The sequence below is a fragment of the Scyliorhinus canicula genome, chromosome 8 (genome assembly GCF_902713615.1).
Source record: "Scyliorhinus canicula chromosome 8, sScyCan1.1, whole genome shotgun sequence".
NCBI classification, from domain to species: Eukaryota; Metazoa; Chordata; class Chondrichthyes; order Carcharhiniformes; family Scyliorhinidae; genus Scyliorhinus; species Scyliorhinus canicula.
In genome coordinates, this window is record NC_052153.1 from 42614064 (window position 1) to 42630842 (window position 16779).

At 42.7% G+C, this 16779-nt stretch overlaps 1 protein-coding gene across 1 annotated transcript in view; it reads left to right on the forward strand.

Annotated features, from left to right (window-relative positions):
* Positions 1-16779, forward strand: part of uba6 (ubiquitin like modifier activating enzyme 6) — a 201878-nt gene that overhangs the window by 110013 nt on the left and 75086 nt on the right. Inside the window, exons 12-13 of the mRNA XM_038804447.1 lie at positions 1455-1531; positions 6540-6606. Of these exons, the coding sequence (XP_038660375.1) occupies positions 1455-1531; positions 6540-6606 (144 nt within the window). The remainder of the gene's footprint in view (positions 1-1454; positions 1532-6539; positions 6607-16779) is intronic.

Below are 16779 nucleotides of genomic sequence, written 5' to 3' on the forward strand. Positions count from 1 at the left end.
TACTGTTAGTTGTTCTGTGATTCGGGAGCAATCCTGAGTACAGTAATAACAACAGTAACAATCCATTAAGATAATCAGTCTATCTCATAACATAGCTCATTATACGTGCTAGAAACAACATACATTCATAAGCAGGGATCCATTGTCTGCAGACAAATGGAATTTTAAAGAAGATTTTGCCTTTTTTGAATTATGGGAAGCATGGCGAGCCTATACCCTGTTGTTTTCTCCATGGCAACGTCTCGGCCAATCGGAATAAATTTTCCCAACTATTCAACACCCCTTTTCTGTAGCATAAATTGTTGTGCTTGTTTAAAATTTGGTATTGTGTTTGTCCTGATTACTGCAAGATGAAAAGCGACATGTCTCTCTTTTCAGTAATTTCAAATATTTTCCTGTGATGAATGCAGGATTTTAGATATATTGGGTTATAAATATTTGGCAATTTAAGGGTTAAAACCTGGGTTAGTGTGTTTGACTGGAGTAGTCATGTTTTTAAAATAATCTTGTTTTCCAGACCCAAAAGCTTTTAGGAGCCAGAGGTGAAATTGACCCGAGTAACAGCCTGGGCTGATGCACTTTTGTTTGACTAGGGGGAGTCCCTGGGGAGTTGATGTGTTTTCAGCCTGGGGAGTTGATTTCTTTTCAGCTCGGGCAGATGATGTTGTTGCCGGGTGGAGCTAAGGTATTCAGACATTTTGTGAAAGTGTTTGAGTTGCCTTCTGATCTGGCTACCCTTTGGACCACAAGGTCCCACGGTAGGATAGTTTTTTAAAAAAGTATTAGTATTTAAAACCGTGCAGACTTGTCTGGGGGTGGGGGGTGGGGGAAGCTGAAATAAGTCTATTGAAACAGCTTCTTGAAGACATCCAGACAGAGTCTTCAGGGGTTCTAACAGGAGCCAAATCTCTTCTGAGAAGCAACTATTATCCTGTGTCATTGGGTTGTAAGATGGATTGAGAGCGTATGTTTTTTTATCTTGTTGTTTAATTGGGAATAGAGATAGTAATTAAGGATATTGTGTTTACTGTGTTGAGTGGTATTGTTTAAGGGGTAATTGTAAGCTATTTTTTAGGTCTGATAAAGAGTTTAATGTGTGAATAGTACATTTTGTTTTAAAATATCAAACCCCAATTTTTGCCATCACTCCTGGAGCAAAGTATTCTTTCCACTCAGCCTAACAAAATAAACTAAAATATTGGGGTTTTGGTCCAGTATCCTAGCCACTGTTGGGATCTGATCTGGGATTGTAATATTCCCTAGAAGGTAAAATGTTGCAGCTGGTATTCAGTCAGTCACAGTTTTAGAATGTGCTTTGCAATAACTGTAGAATTGAGACACATTCAGTCCAAACTGTTTAGCATTCTTGTATTTGATGTAAACAAATGTCACCCAAAACTTTCTTTCGCGCTACACACATTAGCCTAATTATTTTTTACTTTTAAAAAAAACAGGCGCCCCTACAGATTCATGCAGCCATGCTGGCCTTGGATAAATTTCAAGAGCAATACAAACGTCTGCCAAACACATGGTGAGTAATATACTGTGTTGCCTCGTTAAAGATAGAAGAGCCCAACTGTCATAAATGTGACCAGGAAATGAGAGAATTGTATTTGTTATGTATTATGAGAGACATCTTGGAGGACAAATGAAAAGGACTTTCCAGTAATGGCATACTTCTGTCATTTAGCAGCCCAATACAAAAAAATCCAGTAAAGTATAAACTCTTGGCATGGTTATTGATTCAGTACTTAGACGTTATTCGTCCACTGGTTCATGCTTGCTTTATTTCATGACTGCTCAATGTTCTGACTGAGGTTTAATTAGGTGCTAAAAGCAAATTACTGCGGATGCTGGAATCTGAAACATTAACAGGAAATACTGGACAATCGCAGCAAAATCAAGCTCAAGCTTTGACAAAGAGTCATCCAGACACGAAACTACTTCTTTCTCCACAGTTGCTGTCAGATCTGCTGCGATTGTCCAGTATTTTCTGTGTTTTTTATTATGTACTTATGGATGCTGATTATTAAAATTTATTTAATGCGTGTCTTACCTGCTGGGTCTCTGAGACAATGTTATAAGACCATTCTAATTAATTAAGAGGGTATGGAAGGTATTGTGTATATGAACTTTCAAAAGGCTTTTCATAAAAGTGCCACTTGATAGACTGGTTCAGAAAATTGAAGTTATGAATTAAAAGAACAGATGCAACATGGATACAAAATTGGCTAAGAGAAAACAAAATAGTGGTGAATGAAAGATTTTCAGACTGAAGTGTAATATATAGTGAAGTCACCCAGGGCCAATTGTTAGGGTCATTGCTCTTTTTTATACAAGGACCTAGAAAATTTGGAAATACAATAATTAGTGAGGAAAGAATGGGTGGGATTCTCCATTAGCCAACGGCAAAATCGGGAAGGTGATTGGGTGGAGAAACGGTTCCAACTCCAAAATCGCGGCAGGCGCCGACTTAATGCTAAAATTTAATGCTCGAGCATCTCGACAGCAGCGTCAATGCTCGTACAGCGTTTGCATATCATTAGTGGGCCCAACCTGGTATTCTCCGAGGCCTCTGCAATTCTCTGCCTCTGATGGGCCGGGTTCCCGACAGGGTGGTTCACTTGTGCTATTAAAAATCGTGAAACCGGCATGTTGGCTGGTAAGGGAAAGAAAGGGAACACGAAAAATGTCCAACATCGCCATAGTTTGCTGACCGTGGTACTACAGGCCGGGGGGTCTTCTGCCAGGGCTGGGGGGAGTAGCAGGGGGTGGCTGTGGGGTCGGGGTGGGTGGGCACACAGCGCCATTGCCGCAGCCGGCAAGGCAGCCATGCAGCTGCGCACATGAATTCTGTGTTAGTGTCAACACTTAGGACGGACTTCTCCGCTCCCGCAAAAAATCGGGAAGTCCGTCATGAACTCGGCTGAGTTTCACGACGGCTTCGGAGGCCGCTCCTCGCATCTAATTCACCCCCACCCGGGGGGCTAGGAGCGGCATTCCGTAAATCTTGGCCGCCGGGCCTTGATGCTTGCGTCAAGGCGGCGTGCCGAGAATGACGCGGCCACGCGCCTAAGTGACGTCAGCCGCGCATGCGCAGGTTGGCCAGCTCCAACCCGCGCATGCGCGGCTGACGGCTCAAACCCGCGCATGTGCGGTTGCCGTCTTCCCCTCCGCTGCCCCGCAAGACGTGGCGGCTTGATCTTGCGGGGCGGCGGAGGGGAAAGAGTGCGTCCCTTTGAGACGCCGGCCCGATGATCGGTGGGCACCGATTGCGGGCCTGTCCCCTCCCGAGCACGGCCGTGGTGCTCACTTCCCTCTCCGCCCCCCACAAGCTTCAAACCAGCTTTTGGCACCATTTTCACGACGGCAGTGACCAGGTGTGGTTGCCGCCGTCGTGAACCGGTCGGGAACGGCAGGCCGCTCGGCCCATCCTGGTCGGAGAATCGCCGGTCGCCGTCAAAAACGGCGAGCGGTGATTCTTCCGAGCGGTGGGTGGGAGAATCGTGGGGGCGCGCCAGGGGGGCATGTCGTGAGTCACAAAGAAGTGTGAAGTGATATGATTTGGTAGAAAAAATAAGAAACAATGGGCGGGAATTAACCACCAACCCGTCTTATGTTTTTCGGGCGGAGGTAGCCCGCCAGCGGAATGGACCTGCACCTCTCATCGCCGGGAAACCCGTGTGCCAGCGTCGGACCAGAATAGCCCGCTGGGTTGAACAGCTGCTAAATCCCACCCCATGTAAACTTAAGTGATATAATTTTAAAGGATATGCAGGAACAGAAGGGCTGAGTTCTTGTAACAAATCTTTGAAGTTGGAAGGGCAAGTTCATGATTTTGGCTTATATGTAGAGGTATAGGGTTTAAAAAAAGAATGTGAGCAGATTTTGCTAAACCATATTGAATCACTGGTTAAGCCTCAGCTGGAGTATCCTATCCAATTTTGGACACCACACTTTGGAAAGGGTGCAAAGATCTTAGAGAGATTGCAGAGTAGATTTGTCAGAATGATATTGAGGATGAGGAGAGAATTTGCATGGAGAGACTGGGGAAGCTGTGTTTCGCCTTTGAGAAGAGAACGTTCAGGAGATGTTTAGTGGAGATGTTCAAACTAATGACGATTTGGGGGCTAGTGGGGAGAAACAAGTACATTGATGACCAGAGGACACTGATTTAAAATAATTGCCAAAAGAACCAGAGAGGTTTGGGAATAATTTTTTACACTATGATCTGAAAGGATGGTAGAAGTGGATTCAATTGTAACTTTTAAAAGGGAATTGGATTACTACTTCTTAAAAAAAATTTCATGGGTTGTGGCATGACCAGCATTTGTTTTCCATCCCTAATTGCCCATGAGAACTTGATGTTTGAAAAGTAAAGGTTTGCAGGGCTAAGGAGAAAGAATAAGAGAGCAGGATGAGTTGGATAGTTCTTTCAAAGAGCCAATAGAGGTAAGATGAACCAAATAACCTTACTTTGTGCTGCATTATTCTGCCTATTATGGCTGGGATATAATGCTAATGGTCAATTTATGTCCCAATTTAAAATTAGTGGAGCACACCTTCTCTGGTCTAGAGTAGCCCAATCAAGATTCAGTGCAATATTCTTACTCTCTCCCTATTAACCGTTGCAGATTTTAACCTTTTGCAAATAACAAGGAGGGTTGTATTTTCGACTGTCCAAATCTGTGTATAGAGTTGCAGCATCAAATGTCAACAGATGTGTGCCGTTGGGTGGCTATTATGTATTCAGTATTACAATCTCTTATTTTTTGCCATTGTACAACCAGAATAGTTCAGTAGACTTGAGACCAGTTAAGGGCTAACTTTGGGCTGGATATTATGGCCTCAACATTAGGAAGGGACATTTAAAATATAAGGGGTGGCAAGCCCACCACCTTCCTGCCCATCTCAGAACTATTCCCTCACAATATGGTAGGTGGGGGCACCCTGCTTGGCATTTTAAAATAATTGACAGTCAATTGAGCTTGTTATCAAGCCAGTTAACTCAACTACCCATGCCATAATGCGACTGTTATTGCAGGCCTTGTTTGCTGTGGGTTGGCTCGCATCCGACAATTCTTCTGGGGAGGGGAGCAATACATGTCCCTCCCCTGAAAATTTGGCCCTTTATCTCCATTTCAGCTGCATCTTATATTTTTGTTCAATAAAAAAGCTTTGAGTTATATATGACCAGACTAGAGGATAGCTGACAAATATTGGCCAATTTTTTGCAGTATTCTGAGACCTCCACGATGTGGTCCTGCAAGCAGACTTTAGGAAGCTACGAAAGAGACTAGCAAGCAGGACCTCAAAGGTAATAATCTCTGGATTATTCCGGTGTCACGCACTAGTGAGTATAGAAATAGAATCCATCAGGTGAATATGTGACTGGAGAGATGTACAATAGAAATCTCTTTAGATTCTGTGATATTGGGACTGGTTATGGGAGTGGCTAGACCTACATAGGCCAAGTGAGTTGCACCTAAGTGAGCTGAGACCAGTGTCCTCATGGGGTGGTGTAGTAGTGCCGAGGAGAAGGTTTCAACTGACCCTTGAACCAGGATGTAGCATTAGAAAGGATAAACAAGATGTGCAAAATAAAAAAGAATGAAAGTAATATGATTTTAAAATAGTAAGCTATTTGCTGGAGTCAGATTGGTGGCTGCAGATGTATTGTAAATGGAGATCCAAAAGCAAGATAGATGTCATTTTTAAAGTGCAGTTATAAATTAATTGGGGCAGAGCTGCTCAACCATGCCTTCTGCTCCACTTTTGCTGAACTTAACCCTAGTAGAGTTGAATGTGTTTGGTGCACAAGTGGTTTAACTATTCATCACCAGATCGAGCTGGACCACATCAAGCACTACAATGCCCTGCTCTCCTCAGTGAAAACCGTTCGTTGTTCCAGGATCATCCTAAAGATGGATAAGATTGGTAGGGTAGGAACATAGGAATTAGGAGCAGAAGTAGGCAATTCAATCATGAGTTTGCTCCGCCATTCAATCAGATCATGGCTGATCCCTTCCTGATCTCAAATCCACCTTCCTACCGGTTCCCATATCCCTTTAACCTGTTCTTTATCAGAAATATATCTATCTCCTTCTTGAAATCATTTAATGACTCCGATTCCACCGTACTATGGGGCAGCGAGTTCCACAAATTTTACTCCCTCTGCGCGAAGTAGTTCCTCCTCATCTCAGTTCTAAATCTACCACCTCTCAACCTATATCTGTGACTTCTCGTTCCAGATTGCCCTACAAGAGGGAACATTTGGTCTATGTTTACATTTATCAATCCCTTTTTGTATCTAATTACCTCGATCAGGTCTCCTCTCGTCCTTCTAAACTCCATACGTATGAGCCCAAACTGTATAATCTCTCCTCATGCGCCAACCCTTTCATCCCCGGAATTAAACTGGGGAATCTCCTCTGAACTGCTTCCAATGCCACCACATTACAATGCTTTGTAAAGATGTACTGAAGGGCTTGAGTTGTGAATGTAACAAAAGCTGGCTTGTGTTTTTATTTTCCAATAAGGTGTCTCCAAGATGCAGATGAACTGTTGAGATTGACTATCATTGTAAATGAAACGCTGGAAAATAAGGTGAGCAATATTTTTTTTTGTTTAATCAGCGATAATGCCAGTAATACATTTAGCTGCTGCTGTTGAGACCGTATGCTTATTTTCGATGCCAAAAATGATTCACAGCAGCATTTGCCATACTAGCCATGTGAACTTCCTGTTTGATCAACAGCACACCAGATGACTTTGATGCTTTTTGTGCAAGATTTACAACAGAAAGTACTTTTCAATTATGTGATTTAACATTGGTTTAAAACCAGGAGGAAACTGGAGTCCATGAGTGTATTTTAAGATTCCTTGAATCTTTTGAAATTGCCATTTGATTGTGACACTTGATGAGTAATGCTGCCACACCCCAGTCCAATGAAATCAGTGGGTAATGCTGTCACATTCCCTTTTAACTTGTATCTGTGGTTGCTGCTGTTATACGCAGATAACTAATATCGCCCTATAACTAATATCGCCCTACCTTTCCTTTTGATGTCAATAGGCAGCATTCAAACTTGCTCAATAAAATCAGTGGGTGTCGTTGTCACAGAGTCCAGTGAAATAAATTGATAATATTTTCCCATCTCCAGTCCATTGAAATCACTGGTGGTGCTGGCATTGCCCCAGTCCATTGAAATCAGTGGGTGGCACTGTCTCAACCCCATCCAGTGAAATAAATGAGTGGCACTATAACAGTAACACGATTCTCCAGGGACAGCACCATAGCCTCTAACATTTTTATTATAAGAATGCCGACAAGAATGCAAACTCTTGGATTTGGATTTGTTTATCGTCATGTGTACCAAGGTACAGTGAAAAGTATTTTTCTGCGAGCAGCGCAACGGATCATTCAATACATGAAAAGAAAAGAAAATACATAATAGGGCAACACAAGGTACACAATGTAACTACATAACACCGGCATCAGGTGAAGCATACAGGGGTGTAGTGTTAATGAGGTCAGTCCATAAGAGGGTAATTTATGAGTCTGGTAACAGCGGGAAAGAAGCTGTTTTTGAGTCTGTTCGTGCGTGTTCTCAGACTTCTGTATCTCCTGCCCGATGGAAGAAGTTGGAAGAGTGAGTAAGCTGGGTGGGATGGATCTTTGATTATGCTGCCCACTTTCCCCAGGCAGCGGGAGGTGTGGATGGAGTCGATGGATGGGAAGCACGTTCGTGTGATGGGCTGGGCTGTGTTCACGACTCTCTAAAGTTGCTTACGGTCTTGGACCGAGCAGTTGCCATATTAGGCTGTAATGCAGCCAGATAGGTGCATCTGTAAAAGTTGGTAAGAGTTAATGTGGACATGCCGAATTTCCTTAGTTTCCTGAGGAAGTATAGGTGCTGTTGTGCTTCCTTGGTGGTAGTGTCGATGTGGGTGGACCAGGACAGATTTTTGGAGATGTGTACCCGTAGGAATTTGAAACAGTTAACCATCTCCACCTCGGCCCCGTTGGTGCTGACAGGAGTGTGTATGATACTTTGCTTTCTGAAGTCAATGACCAGCTCTTTAGTTTTGCTGACACTGAGGGATAGATTGTTGACGCTGCACCACTCCACTAGGTTCTCAATCTCACTCCTGTATTCTGACTCGTCGCTATTCGAGATCCGGACCACTATGGTCGTATCGTAAGCAAACTTGTAGATGGAGTTGGAACAATTTTTTTTTTAAATAAATTTTTTTTTGAAAAATCTCTTGAAACCTGTTACAACAAACACCACTAAAAGACAGACAATTTCCCCTATTTACAAGCCACAGAGAATTGACTATCTTTAAATAAGCAAATGTTCTATTGCAAAATAAAATGTGGATGTGACATCTCAGATTCCTGCTGTTAATATAAAGAACTTATCCCTTCAACACCTGTAGCATGTGCAGAAGTGGAAGAAAGATTTGGGTTGTGACTCAGATCTTGCTTGTTGCCATATTAATTTAGAAATGCTCTAAGCTTGGTGAATGTTTTACATCTGAAATTGTTCACACCCCACACATCTAACTCGCATGGCTGTGTTGGGTGCAATCTGTTTTTTTTTAAAAACTGGCTGTTTCTTCTAATCATTCTCCATCGTTCCTATGAAAAATGTCATACTTGACAATTGGTCAGTTTTTAAAGCTAAAGGGCTATGTTGAGTGCCCAGTGGGAGTGTTGCTGTGTGGGAGTGCTTCTTGGAGAGTGCAATACTGAGGTTAGAGTGCCGGACCATTTAGCAAACAAACAGGCTTGACATCGGATTTGATGAACTGACCGCTTTTGGAACTGCTTTCCAGTTCTGTTTTGTTATTGTAACAACCACAGAATCAGATCTTTAACAAGTTCATGTTATACAATTCAACATAAACACTCTGGTAAATCATCTCTCAATTTCAGTATGATTACATAATTTATTGAGTTCAGGATTCGCTACAAGTACTCCGGTAAATCACAAACTCCACAATTCAATGTGGCTTCAACATGAAACACAGGAGCAGAATTAGGCCACTTGGCCCATTGAGTCGCTCCACTATTCAATCATGGCTGATATTTTTCTTATCTGCATTCTCCTGCCTTCTCCCCTTAACCCCTGATCCCCTTATTAATCAAGAACTTGTCTATCTCTGTCTTAAAGACACTCGGAGATTTGGCCTCCATAGCCTTCTGCAGCAAAGAGTTCCACAGATTTCACCACCCTCTGTGAAGAAAGTTCTCCTCATCTCTGTTTTAAAGGATCGTCCCTTTAGTATGAGGTTGTGCCCTCTGGTTCTAGTTTTTCCTACTAGTGGAAACATCCTCTCCATGTCCACTCTATCCAGGCCTCGATAAGATCCCCCCTCATCCCTTTAAACTCCAACAATACAGACCCAGAGTCCTTAATGCTCCTCATAAGACAAGCTCTTCATTCCAGGGATCATTCTTGTGAACCTCCTCTGGACCCTTTCCAAGGCCAGCACATCCTTCCTTAGATATGGGGTCCAAAACTGCTCACAATATTCCAAATAGGGCCTGACCAGACCCTATAAAGCCTCAGAGTTACATCCCTGCTTTGGTATTCTAGCCCTCTTGACATGAATGCTAACATTGCATTTGTCTTCCAAACTGTCAACTGAACCTTAATCTTAAGAGAATCTTGAGCAAGGAGTCCAAAGTGTTTCAGCTTTCCTAAGTATTTCCCCATTTAGAAAGTAGTCTATGCTTCCATTCCTCTTTCCAAAGTACATTACCCACACTTTCCACATTGTATTCCATCTGCCACTTCAATGCCCACTCTCCGAACCTGTCCAAGTCCTTCTGTAGCTCTTCTGCTTCCTCCATACTCCCTCTGCATATCTTTTATCATCTGCAAACTTAGCAACAGTGCCTTCAGCCCCTCCTTCCAGATCATTAATGTATATTGTGAAAAGTTATGGTCCCAGCATCGACCCCTGAGGCACACCACTAGTCACCCTGAAAAAGACTCCTTTATCCCCACTATCTGTCTTCTGCCTGTCAGCCAATCCTCTATCCAGGCCAGGATCTTAACCGTGGCACCATGGGCTGTTAACTTAATAACAGTCTCCAATGCGGCACCTTGTCAGACGCCTTCTGGAAATCTAAATAAATCAAGTCCGCTGGTTCTCTTTTGTTACCTCCTCGAAGAACTCCTAACAGATTTGTCAGATATGACCTCCCCATGATGAAGCCCTGCTGACTCAGTCCTATTTAAGTACTCGGCAATCTCATCTTTAATAACTAACTTAAAAATCTTACCAATGACCGAAGTCAGGCTAACCAGCCTATAATTTTCCTTCTACTGCTTGCCTCACTTCTTAAACATGGGAGTTACATTACCATTTTCCAGTCCTCTGGGACGTTCCCTGCCTCCAGTGATTCCTGAAAGATCACCGCCCTAGCCTCCACAATCTCCTCAGCTATCTCTTTTAGAACCCTAGGGTGTAGTCCATCCAGTCGAGGTGATTTATCCACCTTCAGACCTTTGTGTTCTGCAGAACCTTCTCCTTAGAGATGTGAGTGTAGTGATGGCCACTACACTCACCTCTGCCCCCTGAACCTCCTGGAGCTTTGGTATCCCACTGGTGCCTTCCACTGTGAAGACTGCTGCAAAGTAATTAGTCAGTTCCTCTGCCATTTCTTGGTTTCCTATTACTACTTCTCCAGACTCATTTTCCAGTGTGATTTACTCAAAGCCCTTATACCAATTTTACCTCTTGCTCTGCGTTTCTAAATACTAACAATAATCCCGCAACCCAATCACAATACATCAAGAGACAAACAAATGTGGCATTAGATTAACATGGAGTCCAGACAATACATAGTCCATGTCAACCTCTCCTAATCATCCTATTGCCATGGTTATGTAGTCTACTTGGGCTCTTCAATTACTTTTTTACTATAATCACAGTAACCAGAATAATGTCTCCCCAGATGCTCAAAATCTAATGTTCTGACTTCATGCATTCCTTCAGCTCTTTATTCTTGCTTTAGGCTTGCTTAAATAAGCATTCTCGTTTAGCATATCTCAAAGCTGTTTTGAGCTTCACGAGTAGTGTGCGTCACATTCCCAAAATCAATTCTCAGAAGAGCCTTCTCGCAGACTCTAGGCTCTGTCCAGCAATGGAATTATAGAAGGTTTAATTTTGAGTCTGCACAATTCTGAATTTCAGCACTACTTTGCTAACTTCAATAATAAATCACTTTGAAATACTTCAAATTCCCGCCGACACAGCCGTGCCATTGATTGAGTTGGAACATGCCATTCACAGCTTAATTTTTAATCCGGAATGCCTGTGTAGAGCTGAGGAATTGCCTTGTATTTCACAGGAATTTACATTTTAAGGGAGCTTGACAAATAAACCATCCCTCTAGCTCTTTTTACAGGATGACAGAAGGAGGCTGTAACATACCTTGTCCCATTTCCCTCTGACCCTGCGGATTTTTTCTCTTCAGGTAATTCCTGAATTCTCTTTTGAAGCACCTCATTGTATCTGCCTCCACTACACTCCAAGGCATTGCATTCCAGAGTATAACTAATCACTCCACAAAAAATATTTTCCTCATGTCACTGTTGCTTCTTTTGCCGATCACCTTCAATCATTGTCCATCTGATTCTCGATCCTTCTACCAACTGAAACAATTTCTCCTTATCTACTCCGTCCAGGCCCTTCATGACTCTGAATACCTCTATCAAACCTAATCGTCTCTTTTCTAAGAGAAACACCCCAGCTTCTTCAATTGCCAGTTTTGACATTGGAACTGGTGGAAAAATTGGCGTTATAACCTCAAAAAATGAAAACCTTCAGTAGACACAGGCTTTTAGATAACTTGCATACATTTATGCCTTTCACTAAGGGAAAACAATCCAAAGCACATTCGGAAAAACTGCCATTGGTTGGTATTTTGGAGAGTGCCGACTTTAATACCAAATTATTGAAATTATTTGCTGTTATTTCGTGAAAATATTAGCTTTCTACAGTATTTTTTTAAAAACTGCATCACACCAGTCAAGGCTCCAGGTTCAAGTATCAAAAGCTCTCTATGGAGATGCGCCTTACCTGGTATCAAAAAACATTCCATGCAGATGCAACTCATTCGCCACAACTAATTCTATAACCAATGATGCTTAATTTAAGACATAACTGGCTAGCTTTTATGAGTTAGCAACTAAAATGAAACAAAATTGCAGTAGGATTTGGAAAGGAACCTACTATAACAGTTAAAGCTTTTGCATTCAGAACAAATTACAGTTTCAGTCAGGGAATCGAGGGTTATGGGGATTAGGTGGGAAAGTGGAGTTGCGGATTATCATCCGATCAGTCATGTTCGCATTGAATGCTGGAGCAGACGCGATGGACCGAATGGCCTATTCTACTCCTACATCTTATGGTCCTTACCCAACTATCAGAAGTTGAGTCCGCTGTGAAGAGTGGCACAGAACTGGCAGTGATCCTTTTATGGAGATATTTCAAACTAGAAAATGCACAGATGACTGAATATAAGGGCTGGTTTAGCACAGTAGGCTAAACAGCTGGCTTGTAATGCAGATCAAGGCCAGCAGCGTGGGTTCAATTCCCGTACCGGCCTCCCCGAACAGGCACCGGAATGTGGCGACTAGGAGCTTTTCCCAGTAACTTTATTGAAGCCTACTGGTGACAATAAGTTGTTATTATTATTATTATTATTATTATTGGAAAACACATCAGGCTGCACTGTTCAGGCTAATACTGCAATTAGTGCAAGAATTATTGGAACTATACAAAAATCGATGAAAACATGAAGCTTGTAAAAATGCATTATTGCAAAGGACTTGCACATGGGGAGATTGGCCTTGCCTCTGCTGAAGTCAAAGCTGAAATAAGCAACCTGTGAATCAATCCAGATTAAGAGACCTTTCAATTAAGTCAGGTCACAGATACAGTGAAGTATCTTGAACGGAGAACCAGTTGCAAAGGAACTGGAGAAGACAATTCAGCTCCTCGAACTTGCTCTGCATGCAAGTATGCAAGAGTATGGATAATCAGCTACCTTCACACACTGTCCCCATATCCTTTGGTTCTCTTGATATTCAAAAACCTATTGATTTCAGACTTGAATATAATCAATGCCAAAGCACGCATTGTTTTCTCTGGTCGATTCTGAAGGGTCATAATCCTTTGAAGAAATGTCTCTTTATCTCAGTCCAAAATTCGGAGACTGTGATACTTAGTTTTGGACACCCCAGACAGGGAGGGAGGGTTCTTTAAAAAAAAATTTAGAGTATCCTATTCATTTTTTCCAATTAAGGGGCAATTTAGCATGGCCAATCCACCTATCCTGCACAGCCTTTGGGTTGTGGGGGCAAAACCCACGCAAACACGTGGAGGATGTGCAAACCCCATACGGGCAGTAACCCAGAGCCGGGATCGAACCTGGGACCCCAGTGCCTTGAGGCAACCATGCTAACCATTTGCGCCACTGTGCTGGTCTGGTCTACTCAATTCTGTCTCAAAAGACATTACCACCATTCCAAGAATCAATCTCATGAACCTTCTTTGCATACCATCTAAGGCAGAGATTATATAAGTATATCCTTCTTTAGGGAAGGAGACCTAACACAGCTCTCACCAAGAGCCTATACAATTGTTTCATTGCTCTTTCATCCTAATTACAATAAAGGTGTATGTACCATTTTATTTCTTAATTGCTTACTGTACCAAGATGTTAACTTCCTGTGACTTGTGTATAAGGACACAAAGTCTCTCTAAATACTAACATTTCCCAGGTTTTTTTTCATTAAATATTTTGTTTTTCTGCTTTTCCGACCAATGTTGATATTTTCACATTATATTCCATCTGCAACTTTTTTGTACACTCACTTAACCTGTCTAAATTCTCCTACAGCCTCTTTCTATCCTCCTCACTGTTACAATTACCCTTCACCTAATTCATTAATACAAATTGTAAATAGCTGAGGTCACAGCACAACTCCTTGCTGCACCCCACAAGTTACAGCATGTCAACTCTAAAATAAATGATTTTAGAGTTTTCTGTTTTCTGTTTGTTAACCAATCTTGAATTCATACTAACATATTACCCCAATTCTATAAACCCTAATTTTATTCAATAACCTCTTACTTAAAACCTTTACTGAATACTTCTTGAAAATCCAAATACACTACACCCACTGGTTCTGTCTTATCCTTCCTATTAGTTGTATCCTTAAAAACCTCTTAAAAGATGTGTCGAACACAATTTCTCTTGCTGAGGTGAGAGTGACTACATTTGACATCAAGGCAGCATTTGATCAAGTGTTCAACCAAGAGCCCTGGCAAAATTGAGTCAGTGGAAATCCGTGGGATGGGGTGGGGGATATCTACACTGCTTGGAGTCATGCCTAGCAAAAAGGAAGTTGGTTGTGGGTGTTGGAGGCCAATTGTCTCATTTCCAAGACATTGCTGCAAGAGTCCCTCAGGGTAGTATCCCAGGCCCAACCATCTTCACTTGCTTCATCAATAACCTTCTTTCCATCATGAGATGTTTGCTGATAATTGCATAATGTTCAGTACCATTCGCAATATCTTAGATCCTGAAGCAGTCTGATCCATACGTAACAAGACCTGGGCAACAGTTAGGCTTGGATTCATAAGTGGTAAGTGACATATGTCCCTTGCAAGTGCAAGGAAATGACAATCTACAGCAATCCTAACCATCTCCCCTTGATTCAATGCATTAGCATCACTGAATCACCCACTATTAATGCCCATTGGCCAGAAACTCAACTGAACCAGCTATATAAAAACTGTGGCTGTCAGAACAGGTCAGAGGCTGGGAATTCTGCAGTGGGTAACTCCCAGCTCCTGACATCCCAAAGCCTGTCCACCATCTGAGGCACAAGTCAGTAGTCTGATGGAATGCTTTCCAACACTCAGGAAGATCAACACCATACAGGACAAAGTAGCCCAGTTGATTGGCACCCCAACTTCACTTAAACATTCATTCCCTCCACCACTTGACATAGTGGCAGTGATGCCAACCACCCACAAGATGAACTGCAGTAAATCACTAAGGCTGCTTCAAAACCTTCTACCACCGAGATGGACAAGGTGATAAGGGCAGCAGATGCAAGGGAATATCACCACCAAGTTCACCTCCAAGCTATACACCATTCTGTCTTGTTCACTCAGTGGATGAAAATCCTGGCGTTCCCTAATAGCATTATGAATGTATCTACACCAGAGGGACTACAGTGGTCAAGAAGGGCAGCTCACCACCAATGTCTCCAGGGCAATTAGAGATGGGCAGCAATTGCTGGCCTTGCCAGTGACACAGTCATCCTGTGAAAGAATAAAAAAAGTTTTTTTTTTTAAATTTAGAGTACCCAATTATTTTTTCCAATTAAGGGGTAATTTAGCGTGTCCAATCCACCTATTCTGCACATCTTTTTTTGGGTTGTGGGGGCGAAACCCACGCAGACACGGGGAGAATGTGCAAACTCCACATGGACAGTGACCCAGGGCCGGGATTCGAACACGGGTCCTCAGCGCCGTAGTCAGCAATGCTAACCACTGTGCCACCGTGCTGCCCCATAAAAAAACACAGTTGATTCTGTCTGACCATATTATGATTATCTAAGTGCTGTTAGCATGACTAAATAATAGATTCTAACAATATTCCTATTGTTGATGTCAGGATAACCGGCCTCTAGTTCCTGATCTCTCTGTCCTTTCTGGAAACAGCTTATATTTGCTCTCTTTCAATCTTTTCCTATTCAGTTTACTCTGACAACACCTTCCAAACCCATGACCTCTACCACTTGATAGGACCAAGGCAGCAGATGTATGGGAACATCACCACCTGAAAGCCCGCCTTGAAGCCACATACTACAATTAATTGGGACTATATCACAGTTCCTTCACTGTCACTGGGTCGCAATCCTCCCTTCCTCACAGCTCTGCGGATGTACCTACACCACATGGATTGCAGTGGTTCAAGAAGGCGTCAGTGGCGATTACCCCTTTTAAGGGCTATTATGATCCTAGACCAGACCCCAACAGCAGCTAGGATACTGGACCAAAATCCCAATATTTTAGTTTATTTGAAAGACTGTGCGGAAAGAATGATTTGCACCAAGAGTGATTGCATGAAGAAATGGGGCTTGGTTATTTTTTCAACAAAACTTTATTATGACTACAATATTAAACTTTGTTAACTTCACAGCCAAACATAACAGCTTACAATTTACACCTTAAACACTACTCTCAATTTCCCATTAAACAAGAAAATAACATACAGCTCTCAATCTGTCTTACTGTGGGAGAATTGGGGACTTTTTTTTTGAGTTTTTTATTTAACACAAATTTGTAACATTTGCAGAGAGAAAAATGGCCCTGTGCAAAGAGCCTTAACATAGTGAAAACAAACAGTGGGAAAGAATAAACATGTTAATAAGGCACTTCCCCTGCCAGCTCTGTTTGCCCATGCCACACATGTTCAACTAAACTAAGGTGGCCCTAACCCCCCCCCCCCCCTCCCTCTCTCTCTCTCTCTCTCTCTCTCTCTCTCTCTCTCTCTCTCTCTCTCTCTCTCTCTCTCTTTCCCCCCCCCCTGCCCCCCGAGGCCTGACCTGCCAGGTCAGCCCTGCGCTTAGCCCTAGCCCGCCCTGCCCCACCTCCAACCCTCCTTGGTGCCCCCTGACCTACGTTAGCTATGCTGCCCCCTGCCCGTGGCGCCTGCCTGTCTCCTGTCTGAGAGCGCTC